Raw genomic sequence first — 27,158 nt, forward strand, 5'->3', positions numbered from 1 at the left:
TATCTCTTTCGGCCAGCTCTCTCCTGGTCTCTCCACAGCTGACGGGCGTTTCTGAGCAGATGCGGCTGATAGAGTTGGTACCTCCTTTCTCCACCTTCGGGGTGGGTGCCTGGGTTCATAGCTCTCACTTCGGCAGAGTTTGCAGCCAGGTGCCTGAACGCTGGCGCCCTGGTGCAGGACTCCGAGTGCAGCACCGTCCTACCCGCCTCCATCAGCTGCGCCAGCATCCTCTCCGCGCACCTGCGTGTGGCTCCTGTCTGGCCACCCTTTCGTCCCGCTGTCCACACCGCTCCCGACTCAGGGCTCCAGGCGGTGGTGGCAGAGGCGCCTAGAGGGTGGTCCAGAAGGCTGGGAACAGGCAAGAGCTGACGCTCCATTTCCAGAATGGTGGTTCTGGTATACCGCCTAGCGGACTGGCACTGTGGTTGAGCCTCCAGCATCCCCGTCGGCGCCACCATGAGCACTCCGAGCAACTCCCCTGCCAAAGCGGCGCCCGCGCCCCAGTCCACGCCGGCCCCGGAGCCCACGCCGGCCTCGGAGTCCACGCCAGCCCCGGAGCCCACGCCGGAGTCCACGCCGGAGCCCCAGTCCACGCCGGCCCCGGAGCCCACGCCGGAGCCCTCGCCGGTCCCCATGCCCTCGCCGGTCCCCGCGCCCTCGCCCGTGGCCGCTAGCAAGATGCACTTGGTGTACCCGGAGGTGAATCCCAACCCGCTGCTGCACTCGAACTTCTGCTCCCTCTTGTTTCTCAGGTGAGCGCCCCGTCTGAGCTGTGACCCGCCCGCCGCAGGCACCTTGCAGTGACCAAGGGGAGAGTCGAGGCGAGGGAGCATTTTCCGCGGGCGCCCAGGCAGCTGGTGGAGCCTCCCCAGTCTGGCCTCGTGGTCCCCGCCTGCGCCTGGGCTTGAGGAGTGAGGAGTGAGGGGAAGTCCTGGGCGTAGGAGCGGGACGCAGAAACCTGGTATCCGGAGCGCAGGATTTCCTAGCCTGGTCTCTCGCTGCTCCAGCATCCTCCAGGGCCCTGGGCCCGGGGAGCAGGAGGCAGGGAGGTTAAAAACCCAGATTGCCCCGGGGGAGTCGCCACCCAAACGGAGAACGAACTGGATCCCTACATTCCATTTTTAGCGGGCTTCCCCAGTACAGCTCAGGATTTCCAGTTCTAAACTAATTTGCACCCTTTCCCCACAAGGGTGCAAACAAGCAAGCAGTTTATGAACAGCTTCCTTTATCTAATTAGTACCCTGCCATTAGATGTCTTTGCCATCTTCCAGTGATGTCCCCACTGGAAGTTACATTTCCCATGTAACTTAGGTGACACCTGGGTTCCAGCTGCACTGGGCTCTGTCTGTCCCTGTATCTATGACCATGTCTTTCTTTTCCTCCCTCTCTCTCTTCCTGTGTGGCTTACACTGCATGTCCTGGTACCTAGTTGTGACAAATTTCATGTATGTAAAAAAAACTCTATTGCTTTTTGTTTAATGAATGGGGACCCTGTTCTTGAACATGTTTTGCTTTTGCCTGGGATATACATCTTGGAATAGAGTGTGCATTTGATCACAGCCCCTTTCCCTGTTGTGAATATTTCTGCTTTCACCTTTGAGGACCACTTGGGGCATAAGGTCACTGAAGGCTGTGGGGTCTTAACCGGATCTTTAGCCTTTGGAGAAGAGGTGAAAGGTCTTGATGCAGGTGGTTCTACCTTGGAGTCATTTGGTCCTGAAACCACTCAGGGGTCCCTGAGATGGGAGGAAACACACACAGATGAAAAACAGCACAGAGAGATGTAAGAAAGTTTTCCCTCTGGTAACTGGGACTACTAACTAGCTGGGCCTGAAGCTTTGGGTTTTAATTGCTCTTGGATGATAATTAGATTTTTTTTTTGTTTCTAGACCCTAACCCATTCATATTTCCCATACATTCTGACATTTCCTTTTTTAAGGGGAAGATATAGGGGATCCTCATGGGATGGGAGTCACTGTACTTATCTTCATGGTAGTGTGTTCAGTGTGTAGCTACATCTCTTGGCCATTTGGCAGCCCTTAAGGCAAGAGAGGCCTAGAAGTAGGAGTGTAGGGGTGGTTACTGTAAATAATAACAAAATAGACACATGTCTCTTTAACTTCTGCAGGGCAGGCAACTCTCCGGGCGTGTTCTATTTGTAGATTTGCAAAATGTGTATATGTATGTGTGGAAATGGGAAAGTGAAGACTCCTCATTGATTTGGGTAGCCACCTATTTCCAGTTTTCCTGCCAGAGGGGAAAGAGCTAGTACCTCTTACCTAACACCTGAAGGCACTGAAGCAGAGAGGCTGAGTAAATTGCCCATATCACACAGCTAGTAAGTGTTGGAGTTGGATCTCAAACCAGGCCATCTGTCTCCCCAGCCTGTGTTATCCTGTATGTAACTGCTGTACTGAGCTGCCTTTGTGGACACTTGTTCTTAAATGCAGGGAGAAGGCAATTCCAAACACGCCTTTGGTCTTGTTGGCAGGAGTTTCTCCAAGTTCTTAAAGTTCTTGCTGTTGGAGATGATGCATGTGAAACATTCTATAATCAAGCTTTAGGATAGCTGTTCTCAGCTGTTCTCTGTTCTCAGAGTCTGGCTTTCAGACCGGCAGCATCCTTGTCACCTGGGATCTTGTTAGAAATAAAATTCCCCACCGTGCTCCTTCTAGACCAGTTTTGTAAAGTTAGAAACTCTGGGGATGGGGTTAAACAAGCTCCAGGTGATTCTGATGGAAGGTGGAGGCTGGTTTCTGCTTTAAGTTATTCCTCCCATTGGCATTGTTACTTCACTATTAACTTTTTTAAAGGGGTTTAGACTTTGTGAGGAGAAGGCAATGGCACCCCACTCCAGTACTCTTGCCTGGAAAATCCCATGGACGGAGGGGCCTGGTGGGCTGCCATCTATGGGATCACACAGAGTCAGACACGACTGAAGCGACTTAGCAGCAGCAGACTTTGTGAAGTTGGTTGTTGACCATGATTGCCATCTTGTATGTAAAGTCTGAGGTACCCTCGTGATTTCCTTGTGTCCCCCACTTGCTGATCCTGGGAAGTGGAAATGAGTCCAGCTAGAAAATGCTGCCCAGAGACAAGACCCAACTTGTAGAGAGAAACCATGTTTTCATCTTCTCATTGGGTATTTGTTTTTGTTTTTTGTTTTTCTCAAATTTCATCAGCTTTCTAAACTTGTAAGTGATGCCAGTAACTAGCTTATTGATTTTATACAAATGGCCTCACTGGCTTTTTAGTGTTTTCACAACACAGTTTAGAGTTAGGGTCTAAGAGAAGTTGACATTATAGCTAATGGTATTTGTTGTGGATTTTTTAAAATGATAAACATTTTTCTATTTCTGTAAGACATTTAAAGCTATAGAAGAAAGTAGGATTTATTTCTGTTACCATATAGATTTGCCGATATTTTGGTTGTTTCTTAATCTTTCCTCCAGAACTCTTTTTGTATACCTGTGCATATGCATGCATCTTTTCTATAAAACTAGTTTTGAATCTTGATTCCTTCTTAATTTTCTGTGTTTAACATTTATTTATAACATTAAGTTATGTTCAGAGCATGATATTTAATTGTCATTTATGCAATCTTGTACTTAAGTTTAATGTAGTTTATTGCTGATTATGATATGCATATCCACGAACATGTACTTTGGTGTATCTTCCTTTTTCTAAAGTCCTAGGAATACAATAACTTGTGAAAGGTTGAACTGTTTTCCACAATGTTCAGATCAATTTTCCCTCTTCTATTTTTTTGCCACACTGAACTGCATGTGGAATCTAAGTTTCTGACTAGTAAAGAATCTAGGCTTTTGGCTGTGACAGCTCTGAGTCTTAATATCTGGACCGCTAGGGAACTGCCAGTTTGCCCTCATAGTAGCTCTTAGTGTGCCTATTTTATTGCCAACTTTGAGTATGTGAATTACATTTTTTCAAGGTCTAAAGTTAAAAAAAAAATGTGAAACAATTTGAATTTATTGATCTATATAGATGGGATTTTTTTGGAAACATTTACATTTATTGACCATTTATTTGTGTTTATTTGAATTGTCTATTAATAGATTTTTTTCTCTCTGAGGAATTTATATTTTGAAATAATTTTCCATAATGCTTATAATATTTTTTCCAGATTTTCATTTGTCCTTTACTTTAGAGCTATCATTATTTATGTTGGTTTCTCCTGTTTCTTTTCCACCTTTTTAAAATTCCAGCATCATCTACCTCTCTGTAAACATTTTATTTCAGCATTTTTGTTTCATTTATAAGAATAAAGGCAACTAAAATTTCTTTTAGTATTTGATATAAGATAGTCCTCCTCCTTTTTTCTGAAACAGCTCTTCTTCCCATCATGGTTTATTGAATGATTCTTCCTTTTACCCATTATTGGAAATCAGTGGCACAATTTATGAACCATGTCCAGTCTGACGAGATCCTCCCTGATGATGTCCCTGATGTCCTCACTGCAGCCTCTGGGGTGAGCTCTGCATTTCTCTCCACCCTCGTCCCAGAGGCCAGCAGGTTGGGGGTGAGTGCAGGACCTGTCCCCAGAGATGAGGGTGGGGCAGGGCCTTGGACCAGAAGCACTTGGCCCTTCAGGGAGTGGTTACATCCTCACTACCCTAACACTGGGCACGTCACAGTCAGTGAACTGACACCTTGCCAAGGGAGTGTGGACGTGGAAACTGTCACTGGTGTTAAGACAGACTCTCCAGAGATTCTTGTCAGAGAAACTGATGGCATGAGAGGGACATGAACTGGCTGAATGCTGAGATGGTTTAGACAGATTGGTCCTGTTAGGTCCTCAGTAACTCTACCATGAAAGCATAGAAATGTTTAATATCAAACCAGGATTCTTGGCACCATTTTCAGAATACGACTGGTATGAATCTTGTTGTTCTTCATTAACAGTCAGAAAATCCACATGTTGTTGATGGAGGCTGGGTGAGCTCTCCATGGCTCTTTCTCTGGTCTTGATCTGTTCCCCTTTCCTAAGCATTTCTTTTGATAAGTTTTGGTAATTTTAATACAATAACTACAGCCCCAAGCAAGATGTAGAACATCCCAAAGGTATATTCAAATTTACTACCATGTCTTTAAGGCAAAATAAAAAGCCTAACATATCCAAGTTTATCGCCTATAGTTTATGCTTGATCTCTTTGGTCTTTATAGTTCTGCATCTGGTCAGCCTGAGAGGTATTAGCTAGTGTCCACTCAGATGTGTCAAGTGGATAATTTGCCTTTCTGAGTTGTCCATGGGTCCCCTGATCATGTTGACTCTCTTTCCTCTGTTGCCTTGACTATCAGATATTTCTGCAGCAAAGATGGCTTTATTCAGGATCAGCAGAGAATTGCGGTTCCATACCTGCAACCAGAGTGAGCCATGTTCAAGTCCCCAAAGGGCAAGGGATGAAGAGCATCTTTATATAAGGGAAAAGGAAGTTGGGAGGACTGTCAAAAAAAGTGTCCATGGCTTTTCATTAGCTGAGCCCTTGCCAGAAAGGAGAGGAGTCTTTCTTCTTCCTGTTGGACTCTGCTATTGTTGTAACCTCATCTATCAAAGTTATCAGAGGCTTTCTACTGGGGACCACATGGAATTACTAGAGAGCACTGTCGGGGGTGACAGCTTCCCTTTGTCTGACAGGACTTTGTTCAAAACACCAGTGATCCTCTCAGAGGACCCTCTCAGCAGCTTTGGGGAGTGTTACCTCCACATGTTCCCCCTGTTTGTCAGAGGCCAATACTGCGAGCTTATGTGGCTAGTTCAAATTCTTACAACCAGAAATCTGCAATCTAGACTTTAACACAGGAAGATTTCATACCTGAGGTGTATCGAGTAAAATTTTTCCTCATTTAATTTTAAAAAATAGTAATAAAGTGCACTTAACATAAAATTTACCATCTGAATTATTTTTAAGCATTTGGTTCAGTGTTGTTAAGTACATTCACATTATTGTGCAACCAGTTTCCAGAACTCTTTTCATCCTGCATCAATATGTCATCAAACACTAATTCCCCACTCCCCTTTCCCTCAGCCCCTGACAACCACAGGGTCACTTTGTTTCTTTCTGAATTTGACTGCTCTCAGCACCTTTATGAAAGTGGAATCATACAGTGCTTGTCTTTTGTGACTGCAGTGTTTTACACCCCCATGATCAGTGTGCAAGGGTTCCAATTTCTCCATATCCTTGCCAAACCTCCTTCTCTTGCTCGTCTTCCCCCTTCTGCTTTCCTCCTTCCTCTTCCCTGCCTTGTCCCCCCTCCTCCCTTCCTTCACCTCCTCTTTCTACCTCTCCCTCCTCTTCCTCCTTCTTCACCCCTCCTAATATGTGTGAAGTGGTGTCTGATTGTGATTTTGATTTGCATTTCCCTAAGGATTCAGGTGGCTCTAGTAAAAAACATGCCTGCCAATGCAGGAGACATAGAGAGTTGGGTTTGATCCCTGGGGTCCGCAAGATCCCCTGGAGAACAGCTTGGAAACCCACTCTAGTATTCTTGTCTGGAGAATCCCATGGACAGAGGAGCCTGGTAGGCTTCAGTCTGTAGCATCACACAGAGATGGACACGAATGAATCGACTTAGCACACACAAGGATTTGTGATGTTAAGCATCTTTTCCTCTGCAGGGAAACCTTTTTTTGTTGTTATTGTTGTTCTTCAAGCTTTCACTACATGAAGTTAAGCAATAAGGCAAAACAGTAACCTGTCATTCATAAAGACCAAGGAGTGCCTCTCATTCCCAAAAGGGACCAAGAAGGATATTTCTTACAAATGTGCATGACATTTAGCTCATTAAGCCTATAAACAGTATGAACAAAATAAAACTCTGGTGCACGAATCAAATTACAAATTCAAATTAACCGTTAAGTTCCCCAAATTGTAGTTTCTATGCCAGTGACATCTAATTGGTCTTCAGTGGCCCACACTGACTATAAAAATCTGCAAGCAGACTTTTAAAGAGGGTCTTTCAGAGTAAGTCCTGCTGCTAATTGTCTGAGTATTTCTTATAGGGAATAACTGTAGGATGAATGACCCAGGTGTTTCAAATCTGTTAAGTGGTTAAAGCACAGAGACAAATGCTTTTGTTTTAGAAGGAAATTTAGAGCAACATATTAAGGGTCATGGTGATACTCACCTGGAGTGGAAAATTGGAGTAGAGGACAATTGAGGTCCTGGGTCCTCAGTTCTTGGGTCCAGTCTTCAGATTCCTGGACTGGAATTCTTTAGAAGTGCCAAGTTACCAGGGTTAGCAAAATCTGAAATTCAGTCTCTCTTATTCCTTCTTTAATAGTTCATAGACATTCATTTACTTAAAAAATAATTCTTAAACATCTCCTCTGTACCCATACTGTACTAGGAATAATGCAATAAATAAGAGAAACATGGTCTCTGCTCATGGGTTATTATTGTCTGGCTTTGGAAATTTCCTTACCCAGTAAAATAGTGTTAATCCTTGGGCTATTTCCACATATTATTAACATGTAACTAATACATAATCAATTTAATAGGGTTTGGAGGAATCCTCTATACAGTTACTGTTTTTCATTTTATGAAGTGAAGTTAAAGTTGCTCAGTCATGTCCAGCTCTTTGTGATCCCATGGACTATACAGTCCATGGAATTCTTCAGGCCAGAATAACAGAGTGGGTAGCTGTTCCCTCCTCCAGGGCATCTTCCCAACCTAGGGATAGAACCCAGGTATCCCACATTGCAAGTGGATTCTTTACCAGCCGAGCCACCAGGGAAGCCCATTTCATTTTATAGTTAATAAGTAATTTGGAGAAAGATAATTTGAGGTTATATGAATACCATGCTGCACATCAAACTTTCAACCATTAGGTTTAGCTTCCATTGATAATTTTCTAACTCCATGTTCATTCTGTTTATTTGCATTCTTGAATACAAGAGCTTTCCCTTCTCTCATGTATATGTAGCAGTATGGATTGATGGATCCTTTTGTTATTTAATAGATTGTGATTCATTGCCATTTATTTTGATGCCTAAAGAATCCCAGATTTGTTTAGCAAGAGCCATTCAAGCTGGCTTCTCTGTCCTCCTACACATCCTCATGATTCCTTGAGTGCTTCCTTATTTTTTAGCATAAGTCCATCTTCCACCAGGTCTATCTTCTACTTTCTCTGCCTGTTGGTCTCAGCCTGTAGATAGTGATGCGGTTGGTGGGAATGCCTGGAGCTCTGCTCATCTTGGCCTGTACTAGTTATAGCAGCCCCACAGGCATTCCCCTTCTGGAGCCAGTGTTGCAGTTGGACTGGCCCTTGTGGCTCTTAGGATTGTGAGACACATCTCAGTGACAACCATCAGGGAATTTTCAAATGCCAAGGTGTATCACTCACATGACCTGAAGAGTACAAGGCATGCCTGGAGCTACATAAGGAGGTCCTAGGTAGAAAGAGAGAGAGAAAGAGACTGTGAAAACTAGCGAGTGAAAGAGCTTGGACCTGGTGTTCTGCCTTTTGGGTATTGAAGGTGGGGTGTGCTAGGATTTAGCAGGTTCACTCTATTGGTGAATTTAAAAAATAAGAGCGGGAATTAAAGTGCAGGAAGGGAGAAGCAAGTAGTCAGTGAGATGGTCTGTTATCAAGTCAACCAGCACTTTCTGAAAAAGGGAACTGCATGGGTGGGGCGGCCTGGCTCTTTATCTGGTTGTATAACTGACTCATGTTCATTGGAGATGGATAGCTTTGAGGTGTATGTCTCCAAAGCTTAATGTCAGGCGTTTATATTGCAATTAAAAAAGGTGATTATCAGGTGCTAAAACACACTGCCACAACCTTGGAACCAGCCATTTCTTCAAGGAACCTTGGTTCCTTTTAGAGAAGAAAGATATTAATAAGTCAGGATCTGGGTGGAGGGGGCCAAAGGGACAAACTTCCCTAAAATAAGTAAGTCATGGGAATGTAATGTCTGATAGAGTGACCACAGTTATAGTGCTTTATTGCATATTTGAAAGCTGCTGAAAGTTGGCCTTAAAAGTTCTCACCACAAAAAAAAAATAATTGTGTATGTTAAAAAAAATAACTTTGAGATCTGGGTCTGGAGTGTTCTTTGCTACTAGTGTGTCATTGCTTCCAGGGTCCTTCAGGATATAGAGCTAGACAGTTCAGTTTAGTTCAGTCGCTCAGTCGTGTCCAACTCTTTGTGACCCCATGAATCCCAGCACACCAGGCCTCCCTGTCCATGACCAACTTCCGGAGTTCACTCAAACTCATGTCCATCAAGTCGGTGATACCATCCAGCCATCTCATCCTCTATCATCCCCTTTTCCTCCTTCCCCCAATCCCTCCCAGCATCAGAGTCTTTTTCCAAAGAGTCAACACTTCACATGAGGTGGCCAAAGTACTGGGATTTCAGCTTTAGCATCATTCCTTCCAAAGAAATCCCAGGGCTGATCTCCTTTAGAATGGACTGGTTGGATCTCCTTGCAGTCCAAGGGACTCTCAAGAGTCTTCTCCAACACCACAGTTCAAGAGCATCAATTCAGTGCTCAGCTTTCTTCACAGTCCAACTCTCACATCCATACATGACCACTGGAAAAACCATAGCCTTGCCTAGATGGACCTTTGTTGTCAAAGTAATGTCTCTGCTTTTCAATATGCTCTCTAGGCTGGTCATAACTTTCCTTCCAAGAAGTAAGTGTCTCTTAATTTCATGGCTGCAGTCACAATCTGCAGTGATTTTGGAGCCCCAAAAAATAAAGTCTGACACTGTTTCCACTGTTTCCCCATCTATTTCCCATGAAGTGATGGGACAGGATGCCATGATCTTCGTTTTCTGAATATTGAACTTTAAGCCAACTTTTTCACTCTCCTCTTTCACTTTCATCAAGAGGCTTTTTAGTTCCTCTTCACTTTCTGCCATAAGGGTGGTGTCACCTGTGTGTGTAAATATCCAATTTTTTTCTTCCATATTTCTATATATTTACAGTGTAGACTATTTCTTTTTACAAAGCCCATAAATGTAGGATTCTAATTAGAGTTGTATAATTTGAATATATACCACTCTCCTTTTCTCTTAATTTATAACAGGTGGATAAACCCCTTTTTCCTATTTGGTCACAAATGGAGATTGAAAGAAAATGAGATACACTCAGTGCTTCCAAAAGATTGCTCCCAGCACCTTGGAGAAGAGCTGCAAGGGTGAGCACAGACAGCAGGGAGAAGGGGAGGAAGAGTGAGAATTTCCACTTGGGGGTTTCTTCTGAGACTCCTCCCCTGACTCTGCCTGCTCAGTCCCTCAGGCTGACCCCAGGCTTAGCCCACTTTGGAGGCTGGGGGAGCCCGTGTTCCCTGTGCATCTGTGGATGTGAAGGGAGCCTGCGGTCAAGGCCCTGAAGGCCAAGCTCTGTCCCCAGAGGTGGGGTCCCTGGAGGACAGTGTCTGCCCTTCTGAGCTGCTCATGACCTGTGAATCCAGCAAAGCCTCAAGGCCTATTTTTCTGGTGCTTCAGTCTACACCACTCATCTTTCAGGAGCCCTGTGAGCAGTTAGCCAGTATCTATGGGGCAGCCACAGAGCGCCCTGTAGTGAAGGCTAATCTTCCACCCTGGCCCCTCCCCCATTTTCCCTATGGCAGTGCTGTTCTTTACTGTGCTTTTGCTCATCACAGGTACTGGAAGCAAGAAGTTGACAGAGCTGAGGAAAATGGAGAGAAGCCTTCTTTAAAGAAAGCAATCATAAAGTGCTACTGGAAATCCTGTTTATTATCTTCAATTTTTATATTTTTTGAGGTAAAGGCTTTTATAAACAGTGCATTGCTTTCATTGTACATGGGCCAGTACTGAGATGGATGCAACTGATGAGAGAGACCAGTGGTTTAACATCCTGTAGGCCAGTGGTTGTATTTATTCTCAGCATAAACAGGCATTTACCTAGGGAATTGGTCTTCTGGAGATTGCTATTTGTCTTTTAACCAATTAACACATAGTGTCATGGGAGGAAAGACTGAAAAGCAAAGACATTTTAGACCATGTTAGCACATCGTTGGTGCTCAGAAAATGATATAAATGCTAAAATTAATCCTAGATCAAGAGAATACCCTAAAACCTAAAGGAATATGTGGTTTGGAGGAAGTAAACTTGGGGCAGAGCCCCAGTAACATAAGACATTTTACAGGTGCTCAGTTCAGTGCAGTTGCTCAGGCATGTCTAACTCTTTGAGACTGCAACATGTCAGGCTTCCCTGTCCATCAGCAACTGCTGGAGCTTTCTCAAACTCATGTCCATCGAGTAGGTGATACCATCCAACCATCTCGTCCTCTGTCATCCCCTTCTCCTTCTACCTTCAATCTTTCCCAGCATCAGGGTCTTTTCCAATGAGTCAGTTCCTCGAGTCAGGTGGCCAAAGTATTGGAGCTTCAGCTTTAGTCCTTCCAGTGAATATTCAGGATTGAGTCCTTTAGGATTGACTTGTTGGATCTCCTTGCAGTCCAAGGGACTCTCAAGAGTCTTCTTCAAAACCACGGTTCAAAAGCATCAATTCTTCAGTGCTCAGCCTTCTTTATGGTCCAACTCTCACATCCATACTTGGCTACTGGAAAAACCATAGCTTTGACTAGTCAGATGTTTGTCAGCAATGTCTCTGTTTTTTAATATGCTGTTTAGGTGGTTCATAGTTTTTATTCCAAGAAGCATGTGTCTTTTAATTTCATGGCTGCAGTCACCATCTGCAGTGGTTTTGGAGCCCCAGAAAATAAAGTCTCTCACTGTTTCCATTGTTTCCCCATCTATTTGACATGAAATGATGGGACCAGATGCAATGATCTTCATTTTTTGAATGTTGAGTTTTAAGCCAGCTTTTTCACTCTCCACTTTCATTTTCATTAAGAGGTTCTTCAGTTCCTCTTCACTTTCTGCCATAAGGGTGGTGTCATCTGGATATCTGAAGTTATTGCTATTTCTCCCGGCAATCTTGATTCCAGCTTGTGCTTCATCCAGCCAGGCATTTTGCATGATGTACTCTGCATATAAATTAAATAAGCAGGGTGACAACATACAGCCTTGACATAACTCCTTTCCCAATTTGGAAGCAGCCTGTTGTTCCATGTCTGGTTCTAATTGTTGTTTCCTGACCTACATATTGATTTCTCAGGAGGCAGATAAGGTGGTCTGGTGTGTTCTCATCTCTTTAAGCATTTTCCATAGTTTGCTGTAATCCACACAGTCAAAGGATTTGGCATAGTCAATAAAGCAGAGGTAGATGTTTTTCTGGAATTCTATTGCTTTTTCTATGATCTGATGGATGTTGGCAATTTGATCTCTGGTTCCTCTGCCTTTTATAAATCCAGCTTGAACTTCTGGAAATTCTCCATTCACATACTGTTGAAGCCACACTTGGAGAATTTTGAGCATTACTTTGCTAGAGTGCAAGATGAATGCAATTGTGCGGTAGTTTGAACATTCTTTGGCATTGCCTTTTTTGGGATTGAAATGAAAGCTGACCTTTTCCAGTCCCATGGCCCCTGTTGAGTTTTCAAAATTTGTTGGCACATTGAGTGCAGCACTTTCACAGAATCATCACTTAGGACTTGAAATAGCTCAAATGGAATTCCATCACCTCCACTAGCTTTGTTCATGGTGATGCTTCCTAAGGCTCACTTTACTTTGCACTCCAGGATGTCTGGCTACAGGTGAGTGATCACACCATCATGATTATCTGGCTGATAAAGATCTTTTTTGTATAGTTCTTCTGTGTATTCTCTCCACCTCTTCTTAATATCTCCTGCTTCTCTTAGGTCCATATGGTTTCTGTCCTCTGTTGTGTCCATCTTTGCATGAAATTTTCTTGGTATCTCTAATTTTCTTGAAGAAATCTCTAGTCTTTGCCATTCTATTGTTTTCCTCTCTTTCATTGCCTTGATCTACAAGGAAGGCTTTCTTATCTCTCCTTGCTGTTCTTTGGAACTCTGCATTCAGATGGGTATATCTTTCCTTTTCTCCTTTGACTTTAGCTTCTCTTCTTTACTCAGCTATTTGTAAGGCCTCCTCAGACAACCATTTTTCCTTTTTGCATTTCTTTTTCTTGGGGATGGTCTTGATCCCTGCCTGCTGTACAATGTCACAAACCTCTGTCCATATTTCTTCAGGCACTTTGCCTATCAGATATAATCCCTTGAATCTATTTGTTACTTCCACTGTATAATCATAAGGGATTTAAGTTGTACCTAAATCGTCTAGTGGTTTTCCCATCCTTCTTCAATTTAAGTCTGAATTTTGCAATAAGGAGTTCATTATAGGTACTCAGCAAATAATACAGAGAAGGCAATGGCACCCCACTCCAGTATTCTTGCCTGGAAAATCCCATGGACGGAGGAGCCTGGTAGGCTGCAGTCCATGAGGTCACTAAGAGTCGGACAACTGAGCAACTTCACTTTCACTTTTCACTTTCATGCATTGGAGAAGGAAATGGCAACCCACTCCAGTGTTCTTGCCTGGAGAATCCCAGTGACGGAGGAGCCATCTATGGGGTCACACAGAGTCAGACATGACTGAAGCAACTTAGCAGCAGCAGTAGCAAATAATAATTAATTTGACCAGGTCACATGTGATAAATGCTTTCCTAAGATAAGATCATCCCCTCTCCCCTTCCAGGGGAACAGAACCCGGGACCCTGCATCTGGGCTGGAGCTGCCCAGAACTCCCAAGAGCACATCCTTCCCTGGGTTTTCCACTTCCCCAATGGCTGGCACTGTGAGCCAAAACCCCCGTGTGGAGGAGCTCCAGCTTCACCATGAATTCATTCACCCTTCATGCTAGTTTCTGTCCTGGCTGTGGGGGTGGTTTTCTGGTTGAAGGGGGAGTCTTGGTACCTGGGATTGGCAGAGGGTGGAGAAAGGCATGTGCAGGGAAAACCAGAGTAGAAAGCCATGAGGTCAGTGACCTCCATGACCCTGAAGATCCCGGGTCAAGATCCCCAGAGGACAGTTCAACTGGGGACAGTGCCATCAGCCCCCTGTTCTGGCTGAGCCTACTGGAGGTCTACTGCAGACCCCCCTGGGTGGCTCGTGCTCTCTGTAGTCCCTTAGCACTGCCTTAGAGACACGGGTGGCCTGTGAGTGTGTGGGAGCAGGAGGGATGGAAGATACAGTTGCTGAGAGGGAGGTGTTTTAGGTGGAGAAGGTGGTGAGTTGTCATCATTCCATTGTATTGGGGGGTGAGGTGATAGCCCAGGTGGTTTTCAGGTGGAAGGTGTGGCTCTTAAGGTTGTTTTCTTCTGAAGAGCATGCAGGCAGCTGGGTAGGTGAAGTCCACCCCACACAACTGAAAAAACCAGAAAATCTGTCAATTCACTGGTAACTGGATGGCCCTCGCAGGTTGAAGTCTCATTAATGACACAGGTGGACTAGCCATTGTGCTAGAGACTGGGGACAGGTATATGAGGGAAAGTGCTACCTTTAAGAGGGCTCTGACGACCCAGATATTGCAGTGCCTTGTGGCAGGGTAATGTGTTGATTTCACAGTTTCCCAACCCCAGCCATGCTTCCTGCTGGGGATCCAGGAAGGCCAGGCCTGGGGGCTGCATAAGGTGCAATTGGCAGAGCTCTGGCCCCTGTTTCAGGAGGCTGATTGTTGGGTGGTCATGGCAGAGAAGTGGGGAGTCGAGGACCTGGTAAATGTGGGGCTCATGCTCTGTAGTACTAGAAGTACTAGTGGCAGTAACAGAGGATCATACTCATAGTAGTGGTGGTGGCAGGGACTGCTGCTGCTGCTGCTGTCGCTTCAGTCGTGTCCGACTCTGTGCAACCCCATAGGTGGTAGCCCACTAGGCTCCTCTGTCCCTTGGATTCTCCAGGCAAAAATACTGGAGTGGGTTGCCATTTCCTTCTCCAATGCATGAAAGTTAAAAGTGAAAGTGAAGTCGCTCAGTCATGCCCGACTCTTAGCGACCCCATGGACTGCAGCCTACCACGCTTCTCCATCCATGGGATTTTCCAGCCAAGAGTACTGGAGTGGGGTGCCAGTGCCTTCTCCAGGTGGCAGGGGCAGCAGTACTATTAATAGTGTAGTTAATAGTGTAGTAGTACAATAGTAAGTACTCCAAAAACATTATGTAGCAAAAATGCTATAAGCACTTTGCATGTCATATCACCAAATCCTTTGGCTAATTCAATTAAGTCATAGATATTATGTTACTTCCATTTTAGAAGAGAGGACACTCTGTTCAATAGTTACATAGTGTGTCTGCGGTCATATGAAGAGTCAAGGACAGACTGAGGTTCCCTCTCAGGTGCTCTGACTTATGAGCCCGATCATCTGGATGACTGGAAGTTTGTCCATGATCAGAAAGGCTCGTCTTGAGAGCTTTGTCTTCATGATCTCAGACACACATGTCCTGAACTTGGCCTAAGGATAAGAAATGGGATACAAGAACTCCCTGGGATGTCAGATTAGGGATCATAAATGAGGGTGGAGTCCAGGTTGGACCACATCCCCCCCAATACTGGAAGTGATGAGGACTCTGACACTAGCAGCAGTGTCATATTGAGTTCAGATGGACCAGGAGCCCTTTAGGAAGCCACCTTGCCCTCATTACTATTCCCAATGAATGAGTTTATGGCTGCCCTGGAGAGCTAACTCTAAATCCATCCATACTCTTAAGACATTGCTCCAGATGGGCTCCCTGGCATGGACCAGTGAGAAGATGTTGGGTCTTGGATGGTGACTATGTTGGGACTGATGATCTGGACAGAGGCCGAATCCTCTATGTTGTTATTAAGTGCTCCTGGTTGCTTGCTGAGACCCAGTATGTCTGTGATTCTGGGGGTGCATTTGCTGAGCAAGAATGAGAACCCCAGGTCAGTTACTAGGGTGTGGAGCGGTTCTCCTGCATTCCAAATACACTTCCCCACACAGAGGGTGTACCCCAGACCTAGGTCTTAGGGTGAGAGTTGGGTGGGACCAGACCATCCCTGGGTGAATAGCAGATAAATCAGCTCTGAAGTGCCAGGACTGGACTTTCTCTCAGGAGGGAGCTTGCTTGATCATGCTGTTTAAGCCAATGTCTAGGTGGTTTACAGTGTAGAACTAGGCAGTGGCCTTGATTACCCAGGTAAGGATGCTGACTGGCATATGAAACTCCTTCTAACTTTGTGGTATTAGGGTTATAACTGGCAGAACTCTTCATTCTAATGCAGTGATATTCTAGAAGTTGAGGTCCATTAAAACTCATGGAGAAGTGAACCTTGAATTTTTTCTTTTCCTGTCCACCAAAAGAAGCCTGAAATACAACATAAATACTCCTGTTTGCCTAATCTTAGCTATTGACAATCTACTGTTTGGAGAAGTTACAAAGAAATGATTTCTCATGACAAAGCTAGTAATGATTTAGCTTTTTTTTTTCCCTTGTCTTTTACATTTTAAAGATCTTTTTAGGTGCTGTTTTGAATTTGGGATGATTAAAGCTAGTTGCCAAGTTGGATGGAATGAGTGTTAATAACTGATTTTATGAAGCAATGTCTCATTTTGTGATCTTCTGTCTATGCTGCTTGTTGGTCATTATATTTGAGACGGCAGAAGATCTAAACTCAGCCCAGGATTCTCTAAAATGCAAATGTGCTGCCTGCTAATTCACTTTAGTCATGTCTGACTCTTTGAGACTCTATGAACCTTAGCCCACCAGGCTCCTCTGGCCATGGGATTCTCCAGGCAAGAATAGCAGAGTGGGTTGCCATGCCCTCCTCCAGGGGATCTTCCCAACCCAGGAACTGAACCAGCAACTCTTACATCTCCTGCATTGGCAGGCGATTTCTTTATCACTAGGGCCAGCTGGGAAGCTTTAACATGCAAATACATTTTCTTTATGACTTCCAGCCCTCTTTTAATTCCTCTGGTGCATAGAACACCTTGTAGATCATCCATGATTCCCAAGCAATGTGCTGTGACCACCCACAGTGCCGGTATTCCTGGCAGCACCAGAAGGAAGAGGCAGGCAATGTCAGTCCAAGGTGAGGCTTTTGGAGTTAGGATTTTGAAGTATGAAAATCTCTGTCCTATGAAAGAATGACTTATGATGCTCAGAAAAACAAATGGCAGGCTGATGTTGATGTGGAGGTCTTGAAAAACCAACAATAATGAAAACAGAACATCCAGTAAGTCCCCAGCATGTCTGGCCCCTGAAAATATCTCCATGGGGACCCACAGACATCCCCAGGTCATCAGGGATTCCCTCTTAGAGATAAGTCTTCCATATGCTGTTGTGTAAGTAGGGTGATCTCAAAGAGCCGTTTGCCCAGTCCCCTCCCCTGAGAGGTGAGGAGTGGCGGGGGTTATGTCCTATTCTCCTGACTGTTAGAAATGGCCCAGCTTTGTCTCCTGTACATGAGCCACCTTGACTTTCTGCATTAAATTTAAAAAATATTGCTTAAAAGGAAAATCTTTTTTGAAAGTCAAGTTCCTGAAAGATTTCCAAACTTTTGGCATTTTGTCTTTTGAGAAGTCTGTGGAAGAAATGATGTTGAGGGTGGAGGTGTTTACTTTTGGTGACTTGGATTCTTGTTGAGTGTTTGATTTTCCTTAATAGGGGAGAAGGGAACCTTTAGGGGGTGACTAGAGGGAAGGGGTAGGTTGTGGGATGGAATGACTGTTTGGCAGGATGGGCAAGTGTTTCTTTAGTTTTGGGAAAGAAAATTGCTTTCCCTAAGTCTTACTCAGGAATTAAGCCTCAATGCCTCCCAACTGACTGGTTTGAGATTTGACTTTTGCCTTGGGAAAGAGATGATTTGTAATATTTCTTCCAAAGCAGCACCTGCAGTGTTTGTTAGATGGAGAACCATGGATGGCATTTTTTTTCTTTTTTTAGTTTGGCTTCTGCCATGTTTAATTTTTGACTCCAAGGAACATCCCAGCTTCTAGAGGGTAGAGACGTAATAATACAGTATTCCCTGGAGCTGAGAGCCTAGGAACCTCCCCAGCCTGGTTTCCTTGTGATGTTCAACAAAAGCTGGGCTCCATTCTCTTAATCTCTGAACATGTACAGTTTAGGGTGGAAAAGATTGGATGTGTTTGTGCCAATGTCTTGGGCTTCCCATATAGCTCAGTTGGTAAAGAATCCACCTGCAATGCAGGAGACCCTGTTTTGATTCCTGGATAGGGAAGATCCTCTGGAGAAGGGATAGGCTACCCACTCCAGTATTCTTAGGCTTCCCTTGTGGCTCAGCTGGTAAAGAATCCGCCTGCAATGTGGGAGACCTGGGTTCGATCCCTAGGTTGAGAAGATCCCCCAGAGAAGGGAAAGGCTACTCACTCCAGTATTCTGGCCTGGAGGATTCCATGGACTGTATAGTTCATGGGGTCACAAAGAGTTGGACACGACTGAGCAACTTTCATAAGAAGATCTTGTGCCAATGTTTCAGTTCAAAAATGCTCTTAAAGCAGAAGGTGATGGCAAGAGAATGTTTCCTGTACATAAACCATCTTTATTTTCTGTTGGGCTGGGATGATGAGAGAATGGGAACAAGGGCCAGCTGTGAGCAGGGCTTGTTCATAGAGAATTTCTCACCCTTCTCTGCCACCTTTTTCTTTGTTCATCTTAGTCAAAGAGTCACTTGGCATCTTGCCAAATGCATTCTAAGGCAGTAGTTGTGATACTTATTGAGTATTCACAATGTATAAGCACAGTGTGCTAAGGCTTTATTGTCTTTCAACATAAAATTCTTGCCTAAGATTAAAACTGCTTGTCTTATAGAAGATAGTGAATCTGTACACTTTTCTTTTAGATGAGCCATGGATGTAGCATTTTGTTAAAATGCTTTTCAACAAGCAAAAATAAAATTTAAGCTTGTGTTAAGAAAAATAGGTATGACTTGAATTTCTAATGGAGACTTTTTTCTTTCAGGAATGCACCATGGTACTTCTGCCCTTACTTTTGGGGAAAATGATTAGTTATTTTGAAAACCCCAAAGGTTCTAATGCTTTGCATGATGCATACATCTGCGCTGCAGTGCTGAGTGCCTGTGTGCTCCTGTGGGCCATTCTGCACCACTTGAACTTCAATCATCTTCAGCGCGTGGGGATGAGGCTTAGAGTGGCCACCTCCCATATGATCTACCACAGGGTAAGTGTCACTTGGTACTGCACTGCATACCTCTGCTAAAGCGTCAGAAGCGTTTTGTAACTGGCATCATTGATGCTTTACTAGAGAAGCTTGCTATTTGCATCAAGTCAAGTTTGTTGTCATTTAAGCAAACTTTACTAATATATAACTAAAAGTTTTTGAGAGCAAGTCAAGGCCACCTTTGATAAATTTAATCTACAGGCTGTTGCATAATACCCACTAAATTTATAATGAAATCTAATTAAAAAATAAGTATGAAAAGTATCTAGTTGATTTTCAGTGTTTTCCCTGCCTAAATCTCAGTGGTATTTATGGAAATTTTGTTATTGTTGTAAATTTCATTTACATCAAATTTATGTTTAAAAATGAGGTTTAGTGATTGGATCTCTAAAATTAAATCTAGGAAACAAGAATGTATTTGAGAAAGTTTATGATTGTATTTTTGAATTACCCATTTAATTATATTCAATATAATTGTTTTAACTAAAAATATATATGGGCTCCCCTGGTGGCTCAAATGGTAAAGAGTCTGCCCACAGTGCAGCAGACCCGGGTTGAATCACTGAATTAGGAAGATCCCCTGGAGAAGGAAATGGCAAGCCACTCCAATATTCTTACCTGGAAAATCCCATAGACGGAGGAGTTTGGTGGGCTACAGTCCATGGAGTCACAAAGAGTTGGACACGACTAAGTGACTAACACTTTCACTTTCAAATATATATATATATATAAATGGAATCTATGCCAAAAACAGATTCACTGTGTTCTACAGTTAAGGTTACTTTTAATGGTATTAGGAAAAATAGTTGTATGTTCAGGACAAAGCTTGAAATTTTCCACTGGTTTTAGTAATTTTGGAGAGCATTTGTTGCTGTTCATTCAAGTTACTGTCTTAAAACAATATTTCCTTTTTTTCTGTAATAAAGATTACAGGAGTTTTTTTTTTTGTTTGTTTGTTTTTTCCTGCACTGAATGGAGTGTGGGATCTGTTCACCAATCAGGGACTGAACACAGGTCCAAGGCAGTAAAAGCACTGAGTCATAACCACTGAACCACCAGGGCCTTCCCTGCATTATAGCACTTCTCATAAGACCTACATTGATGTGTTCAGTGACTTTACATTGAGAAATGCCATAGCATTATTCCACAGTTTACTCTGATCTTAACTGATATAAAAGGAGTAAGGATTTCAGATGTCTTTACAAAGGAATTGACACAAATACACTGCCAGTAATTAAAGGGCCCTTTATAAACTTGATCCTGGATACCTCTTTACCTTGGGCTATTTGCTTTAAAATAAATCCTTATTTAACTGTGTCATATACTTGAAATTAGATCTTTAAGTGTTTTGTTCCACACACACAAAAAAACATGTGGTAATGGATATGTTAATTGGTTTTACTGCAGTAATCATTTCCCAATGTATATTTATATCAAAACATCATGTTGTACACCATAAACATATATAGTTTTTATTTTAAAAAGTCCTCATTGAAAAGTAAAAACAAAACATTTAAATTGAAATTATCACCACTTTTACTTGGTTGCTCCTTCCCTAGAGCTTCTGTTTCTTGGGAGTACTTGTCCTGGAAAAATTCAGTATGACTTCTCCTCATCTTCCCTTGAGCAAAGTGTTGTTAACCTCAGGGCTGTGTGAACTTGGAGCCCTGGCATCTCACTGTCTGTGCTTAACTACAGCATCTAAGCCAGTTTCTTCCTGGGTAATGTGGAAAGGGCAACAGTGACTGTACACTCTAGTCAGAGGTCTGGTTTGTCATTCATCTTCATCTTTTTTATTCTGTGGCATCAACTATTAGGAGACAAATACCCAGATTTCCCCATAAATTAGCTAGATGTTTATCTTTCTGGATCATGCTTAATGCCCATAAAGAGGAAATTTCACCAACACAGCACAGTGAAAACCTTAAGTTAGGCTTGAGGTAATGGTTCAGTCAAAGCTGGGTCTTTGCCATTGTTCACCTGTTTTTCTTCCTCTTTCCACTGACACTTTGGAAAGCTGCTTTTGGAAAATCCAATCTGTCTTGGCACATACGCATGTGTGAATGTAAACATCTCTAAAGGTGTTTATTTGCCAGCTTGATTATTCTTGAAAAGATTGTCCCTGTATCAAATCAAGAATTATTGGGATTAAAACTATGGACATAACCTGAAGTAGTTCCAGAACATGAGAAAGACACATTTCTTCATGCGTAGCCTTGCATCTAGAGTCCTGCTGGGGTACAGAAATAAGACACTTCTTCTTTGCAGGTTATGGGCGGGCTGATTCCTTAGGGCAAAGCTGGTGCTGCCAAGTGGCTCTGAAAGACCCCTCTGAATGTTTGTGGTTCATGTTCAGGCCCCATCTCCTGATCCCTGGTCCTGGGTAGGAATCAGATTAAGACGTTAAAAATGAATGACTGCTCAGCTCATAGTTGTAGTTTATCTACACTGTGGAATCCGGGCTTGGGCACGTCTCAAGAAGATCTCTAAGGCTGCACATCTGCTGGTCCTAAAATGGCCCATTCAGCATTTTCATGCTCTTTTCAGCTGAATTTTGATCTTGTGGGAGGGATCATATGTAAAATGACTTGTTATTTATTTACATTTCCACAGCTTCGATAAAATTACTTTTGATCATTGATTTTTAAAAACTATGATAAAATATATACAACATAAAATTTACCATTTAACTCATTTAAAGTGCGCTATTTAGTGACATTAGGTACATTCACCTGGTTGTGGAAACATCACCATTATTCATCTCCAGAACTTTTCATCTTCCCAAACGAACTTCTGCAACCATTAAATACTAACTCCCCAGGCTACTCCCCCTTACAACCATCACCATTCTACTTCTCTCTCTGAGTTTGACTATTCTGGATGCCTCATATAAGTGGAATCATACAATGTTTGTCATCTATTTTACATATGGTAATACACATGTTTCAGTGCTATTTTCTCAAAACATCCTACTCTCGCCTTCTCCCACATAGTCCAAAAGTCTGTTCTTTACATCTGTGTCTCTTTTGCTGTCTTGCATATAGGATCATCATTACCATCTTTCTAAATTCCATATATATGTGTTAATATGCTGTATTGGTGTTTCTCTTTCCAATTTACCTCACTCTGTATAATAGGCTCAAGTTTCATCCACTTCATTAGAACTGACTCAAATGCATTCCTTTTTATAGCTGAGTAATATTCCATTGTGTATGTGTACCACAGCCTTCTTATCCATTTGTCTGCCGATGGACATCTAGGTTGTTTCCACGTCCTACATATTCTGAACAGTCCTGCGATGAACATTGGGCACTCTTGCAATTCTGGTTTCCTCGGTGTGTATGTCCAGCAGTGGGATTGCTGGGTCATATGTCTAGTCAAGGCTATAGTTTTTCCAGTGGTCATGTATGGATGTGAGAGTTGGACTGTGACGAAAGCTGAGCACTGAAGAAGAATTGATGCTTTTGAACTGCGGTGTTGGAGAAGACTCTTGAGAGTCCCTTGGACTGCAAGGAGATCCAACCAGTCCATCCTGAAGGAGATCAGCCCTAGGATTTCTTTGGAGGGAATGATGCTGAAGCTGAAACTCCAGTACTTTGGCCACCTGATGCGAAGAGCTGACTCATTGGAAAAGACTCTGATGCTGGGAGGGATTGGGGGCAGGAGGAGAAGGGGATGACAGAGGATGAGATGGCTGGATGGCATCACTGACTCGATGGACGTGAGTTTGGGTGAACTGCAGGGGTTGGTGATGGACAGGGAGGCCTGGCATGCTGTGATTCATGGGGTCGCAAAGAGTCAGACACGACTGAGCAACTGAACTGAACTGAACTGCACTGATGACAGTTCTATTTCCAGTTTTTTAAGGAATCTCCACACCTCACTGTGGTTTTGATTTGTATTTCTATAATAATGAATGATGATGAGCATATTTTCTTTTCATGTGTTTATTAGACATATGTATGTCTTCTTTGGAGAAATGTCTGTTTAGTTCTTTGGCCCACTTTTTGATTGATTTGTTCATTTTTCTGATATTAAGCTGCATGAGCTGCTTGTGTATTTGGGAGATTAATTCTGTCAGTCGTTTCATTTGCTGTTATTTTCTCCCATTCTGATGGCTGCCTTTTCACCTTGCTTATAGTTTCCTTCATTGTGCCAAAGCTTTTAAGTTTAATTAGGTCCTATTTGCTTATTTTCATTCATCTTGGAGGTGGCTGATAGAGGATCTTGCTGTGATTTATGTCAGAGTGTTCTGCATATATTTTCCTCTAAGAGTTTTATAGTTTCTGGCCTTACATTTAGATCTTTAATTCATTTTGAGTTTATTTTTGTGTATGGTGTTAGATAGTGTTCTAGTTTCATTCTTTTACACATGGTTGACCAGTTTTCCCAGAACCACTTGTTAAAAAGATTGTCTTTTCTCTACTGTATACTTTGCCTCCTTTGTCAAAGATAAGGTGTCTGTGGGTGTGTGGATTTATCTCTAGGCTTTCTATTTTGTTTCATTGCTATATATTTCTGTTTTTTTTTTTTTGTGTGTGTGTGTGTGCCAGTACCATACTCTCTTGATGACTGTAGCTTTGTAGTATAGTCTGAAGCCAGAAAGGTGGATTCCTGCAGTTCCATTCTTCTTTCTCATTATTGCTTTGTCTACTTGAGGTTTTTTGTGTTTCCATACAAATTGTGAAATTATTTGTTATAGTTCTGTGAAAAATAACATTGGTAGCTTGATAGGGATTGCATTGAATCTATAGATTGCTTTGGGTAATATACTCATTTTCAATATACTGATTCTTCCAATTCATGAACATGGTGTATTTCTCCATCTATTTGTGGTATCTTTGATTACTTTCATCAGTGTGTTGTATTTTTCTATATATACATCTTTTGTTTCTTTAGGTAAAGTTATCCCTAAGTATTTTATTCTTTTCGTTGCAATGGTAAATGGTATTGTTTCCTTAATTTCTCTTTCTATTTTTTCATTGTTAGTGTATAGGAATGCAAGGGATTTCTATGTATTAATTTTATATCCTTCAACTTTGCTATATTCATTGATTAGTTCTAGTAATTTTCTTGTGATGTCTTTAGGGTTTTCTATGTAGAGGATCATGTCATCTACAAACAGTGAGAGTTTTACTTTTTCTCTTCCAATTAGGATTCTTTTCTTTCTTTTTCTTCTCTGACTGCTGTGGCTAGGACTTCCAGAACTATGTTGCATAGTAGTGGTGAAAGTGGGCACCCTTGCCTTGTTCCTGATTTTAGAGGAATTGTTTTCATTTTTTTGCCATTGAGGATAATGTTTGCTGTGAATCTATTGAATATGGCTTTTATTATGTTGAAGTATGTTCCTTCTATGCCTGCTTTCTGGAGAGTTTTTATCATAAATGGGTGTTGAATTTTGTCAAAAGCTTTTTCTGTATCTATTGATATAATCATATGATTTTTAACTGTCAATTTGTTAATATGGTGTATCACATTGATTGATTTGCAAATATTGAAGAATACTTGCATCCCTGGAATAAAGCCCACTTGGTCATGATGTATGATCTTTTTAATATGTTGTTAAATTCCGTTTGCTAGAATTTTCTTGAGGTTTTTTGCATCTCTGTTCATCAGTGATATTGGCCTATGTTTGTGGCATCTTTGTCTGGCTTTGGTATCAGTGTGATGGTGGCCTCATAAAATGATCTTGGGAGTTTGCCTTCCTCTGCAATTTTCTGGAAGAGTTTGAGTAGGTTAGGTGTTGGCACTTCTATAAATTTTTAGTAGAATTCATCTGTGAAGCCATCTGGTCCTTGGCTTTTGTTTGTTCAAAGATTTTTTTTATTACACTTTTGATTTCCATGTTTGTGATGGGTATATTAAGATTTTCTATTTCTTCCTGGCTCAGTTTTGGAAGGTTATACTTTTCTAAGTATTTGTCCATTTCTTCCAAGTTGTCCATTTTATTGGCATATAGTTGCTTATAGTGGTTTCTTATGATCTTTTGTATTTCTGTGTTGTCTATTGTGATTTCTCCATTTTAATTTCTAATTTTATTGATTGGATTCTCCTCTTTTTCCTTGATGAGTCTGGCTAACATTTTGTCTATTTTATTTATCTTCTCAAAGATCCAGCTTTTAGTTTTCTTGATCTTTGCTATAGTCTGCTTCATGTCTTTTTCATTTATTTCTGCTCTGATTATTATGATTTCTTTCCTTCTATTAACTTTTGGGGTTTTTTGTTGTTGTTGTTGTTGTTCTTTGTCTAGTTGCTTTAGGTGTAAAGTTAGGTTGTTTAAGTTTCTCTTGTTTCTTGAGGTAGGCTTGTATTGCTATGAACCTTCCTCTTAGCACTGATTTGACTGAATCCCATAGGTTTGGGGTTGTTCTGTTTTAATTTTTATTTGTTTCTATGCATATTTTGAAGAAAGGTAATGCCAAAGAATGCTCAAACTACCACACAATTCCACTCATCTCACACATTAGTAAAGTAATGCTCAAAATTCTCCAAGCCAGGCTTCAGCAATACGTGAACCATGAACTTCCATATGTTCAAGCTGGTTTTAGAAAAGGCAGAGGAACCAGAGATCAAATTGCCAACATCTGCTGGATCATCAAAAAAGCAAGAGAGTTCCAGAAAAACATCTATTTCTACTTTATTGACTATGCCAAAGCCTTTGACTGTGGATCACAATAAACTGTGAAAAATTCTGAAAGAGATGGGAATACCAGACCACCTGACCTGCCTCTTGAGAAACCTATATGCAGGTCAGGAAACAATAGTTAGAACTGGACATGGAACAACAGACTGGTTCCAAATATGAAAAAGAGTATGTCAAGGCTGTATATTGTCACCCTCCTTATTTAACTTCTATGCAGAGTACATCATGAGAAATGCTGGGCTGGAAGAAGCACAAGCTGGAATCAAGATTGCTGGGAGAAATATCAATAACCTGTGATATGCAGATGACACCACCCTTATGGAAGAAAGTGAAGAGGAACTTAAAAGCCTCTTGATGAAAGGGAAAGAGGAGAGTGAAAATGTTGGTTTAAACTTCAGCATTCTGAAAATGAAGATCATGGCATCTGATCCCATCACTTCATGGGAAATAGATGGGGAAACAGTGGAGACAGTGTCAGACTATTTTTTGGTGCACTGCAGATGGTGACTGCAGCCATAAAATTAAAAAACACTTACGCCTTGGAAGAAAAGTTATGACCAACCTAGAGAGCATATTCAAAAGCAGAGATATTACTTTGCCAACAAAGGTTCGTCTAGTCAAGGCTGTGGTTTTTCCAGTGGTCATGTATGGATGTGAGAGTTGGACTGTGAAGAAAGCTGAGTGCCAAAGAATTGATGCTTTTGAATTGTGGTGCTGGAGAAGATTCTTGAGAGTCCCTTGGACTGCATGGAGATCGAACCAGTCCATTCTGGAGGAGATTGGTCCTGGGTGTTCTTTGGAAGGACTGATGCTAAAGCTGAAACTCCAGTACTTTGGCCACCTCATGTGAAGTGTTGACTCATTGGAAAAGACCTGATGCTGGGAGGGACTGGGGGCAGGAGGAGAAGGGGACGACAGAGGATGAGATGGCTGGATGCCATCACCAACTCGATGGACATGAGTCTGAGTGAAATCTGGGAGTTGGTGATGGACAGGGAGGTCTGGCATGCTGCAATGCCTAGGGTCACAAAGCATCGTACATGACTGAGCAACTGAACTGAACTGAACTGATGCATATTTTGATTTCCTTTTTTATTTCCTCCATGATTTGTTGGCTATTCAGAAGCATGTTGTTTAGCCTCCATATGTATTTTTTATAGTTTTTTTTTTTCCCGTAGAGTTGATATCTAATCTTACCACATTGTGATCAGAAAAGATGTTTGAAATGATTTCAATTTTTTTTTCCACTTATCAAAGCTAGATTTGTGTCCTAGGATGTGATCTATCCTGGAGAATGTTCCATGTGCACTTCAGAAAAAGGTGAAATCCATTGTTTTGTGGTGAAATGCGCTGTAGATACCAATTAGGTTTAACTGGCCCATTGTATCATTGAAAAACTTGTGTTTCCTTGCTAATTTTCTGTTTGGTTCATGTATCATAGG

General features: G+C 42.3%; 1 protein-coding gene across 1 annotated transcript in view; it reads left to right on the plus strand.

The window, feature by feature from the left end:
- The first annotated feature begins 415 nt into the window (after positions 1–415).
- LOC102286200 (ATP-binding cassette sub-family C member 4) overlaps positions 416–27,158 on the plus strand; it is a 134,824-nt gene continuing 108,081 nt past the window's right edge. The window contains 4 exon segments of the mRNA XM_014478932.2: positions 416–752; positions 10,054–10,164; positions 10,633–10,753; positions 18,855–19,073. Coding sequence (XP_014334418.2) covers positions 457–752; positions 10,054–10,164; positions 10,633–10,753; positions 18,855–19,073 — 747 coding nt within the window. The 5' untranslated portion in view covers positions 416–456.

Source organism: Bos mutus, unplaced genomic scaffold (genome assembly GCF_027580195.1).
Source record: "Bos mutus isolate GX-2022 unplaced genomic scaffold, NWIPB_WYAK_1.1 CTG201, whole genome shotgun sequence".
Lineage (NCBI taxonomy): Eukaryota > Metazoa > Chordata > Mammalia > Artiodactyla > Bovidae > Bos > Bos mutus.